Raw genomic sequence first — 2,190 nt, forward strand, 5'->3', positions numbered from 1 at the left:
TTTTTTTGAGACAGAGTCTCACTCTGTCACCCAGGCTGGAGTGCAGTGGCACAACCTCAGCTTACTGCAACCTCTGCCTCCTGGACTCCAGTGATTCTCATGCCTCAGTCTTCCTAGTAGCTGGGATTACAGGTGCCTGCCACTATGCCCAGCTAATTTTTGTATTTTAAGTAGAGATGGGGTCTCACCATGTTGGCCAGACTTGTCTTGAACTCCTGGCCTCAAATAATCTGCCCGCCTGCACCTCCCAAAGTGCTGGGATTATAGGCATGAGCCACTGCACCTGGCTGTATAACTCTTTTTATCTGCCAGACTTTTTCTCATGTGTCCAAGGCCTCTTAAATAATACATAGCAGAACTGAGACTGGAATGAGTGTCTGAATCCAAGCCTGACTCTTTAATTGCATACTGTGCTACCTCTTGGGTCGTTGGAGGTGTGGATCTGGAGCTGAGATTAGACATACACTTAAGTAAATTTGTTCTTAGTTGTATTCTAGCTGCCTGACTAGTAATCATTTGTTTTGATAATAAGTAATGGTCTGTTACTGATAATTGTAGCCTACACATTAATGAGTAGAACTGCCCACCTGAGACCTTCTAGGGAGTTAGTTTTATGGATAATTGAGGTTAATGATTACAATGTTGAAATTTATTTTTTAAAAATTTGATTATTTTTTACTATCTTTCTCAAATATATTGTATTCTTTTTTTTTTTTTTTTTTAAGATCAAGTCTCACTCTGTCACCCAGGCTGGAGTGCAGTGGCACAATCTCGCTTACTACAGTCTCTGCCTCCTGGGTTCCAGCGATGCTCCTGCCTCAGCCTCCTGAGTACCTGGGTCTACAGGCACATGGCACCATGCCCAGCTAATTTTTGTATTTTTAGTAAAGGGGGAGGGTTTCACTATGTTGGCCAGGATGGTCTCAATCTCCTGACCTCATGATCCACCCCTCTCAGCCTCCCAAAGTGTTGGGATTACAGGTGTGAGCCACCACACCAGGCTTGCATTCTTTTTTATATGTTTCTTTTTTCCTACATCATTTATCATTTTTGTAATTATAAAAATATGAAAGTCAGATATATTTTATGCTCTCTTATTTTCTGGAGCATTGTGTCCTTAACATAATTTAATATTCTCCTGAGAAGTCTTGGTCACCATCATGACTATTATGTTACTGGGTTTTATAATGTAGTGATTCTGTCAAGAAATAGACTGGGTGTGGTGGCTCAGGCCTGTAATCCCAGCACTTTGGGAGGTGGAGGCAGATGGATCACAGAGTCAGGAATTCGAAACCAGCCTGGCCAGCATGGTGGAACCCCATCTCTACTACAAATACAAAAATTATCCAGGTGTGGTGGCATGCAGTTGTAGTCCCAGCTACTCAGGAGTCTGAGGCACAAGAATTGCTTGAGCCTGGGAGGCAGAGGTTGCAGTGAGCTGAAATTACACCACTGCACTCCAGCCTGGGCTACAGAGAGACAGACTGTCTCAACAACAAAAGAAATAATGTAAGCGTGAGGCAGTTTATACTAAATGGCTTCATGCCGAAGTGCTTTGTTCTTATGTTTCTTGCTTATTAAGCTCAAAAATTACATTTGTAATTAATTTAATAAAGTTGAAGTAACATATGTGATTATTCTTTGACGCCTGCAGATATAACCCCTGTGGTGTGTGATAAAGATTAAATATAGTGTTTGTGTTTGGGTAATTTTGTTTATTCCCTTTTTCTGTTTTCTCTAGTGGAAGAACTAGAAACTATTTTCAAAGTATAAATACAAATATATTAGTACTCGAAAAAAGATAGGTATTCTAGAATGCATATTTCTGTTTACCATTATAATTTCAGTTTTTACATGTCGAATTTTTATGCTGTAATAATGACATTTTTTGTAAAATGTTTTCTCAAAGATTAATATGTTTCGCTTTTATATAATATTTTCTAAATATTTGCAGGTAATGTGCAGAATATACACAAGGAAGATAAACCTTTAAGTCTGAGTATGCCTGTAATTACAGAAGAGGAAGAAGAGAATGAAAGTTTGAGTGGAACAGGTACAGATGAAATTTTGTCAGACTAGTGAAGTAAACTTACATTCATAGTGCATCAAGGTTTAGAACCCTTGAGGAACGTGACAGTTTGCTGTGTGTTCTTGTGATCCTTTCATTTTTTTTTTTTTTTTTTTTTTTTT

At 38.7% G+C, this 2,190-nt stretch overlaps 1 protein-coding gene across 1 annotated transcript in view; it reads left to right on the forward strand.

The window, feature by feature from the left end:
• SNAPC1 (small nuclear RNA activating complex polypeptide 1) overlaps positions 1–2,190 on the forward strand; it is a 31,793-nt gene that overhangs the window by 26,242 nt on the left and 3,361 nt on the right. The window contains exon 7 of the mRNA XM_037740468.1: positions 1,955–2,053. Within this exon, the coding sequence (XP_037596396.1) occupies positions 1,955–2,053 (99 nt within the window). The remainder of the gene's footprint in view (positions 1–1,954; positions 2,054–2,190) is intronic.

Source organism: Cebus imitator, unplaced genomic scaffold (assembly GCF_001604975.1).
Source record: "Cebus imitator isolate Cc_AM_T3 unplaced genomic scaffold, Cebus_imitator-1.0 Scaffold83, whole genome shotgun sequence".
Lineage (NCBI taxonomy): Eukaryota > Metazoa > Chordata > Mammalia > Primates > Cebidae > Cebus > Cebus imitator.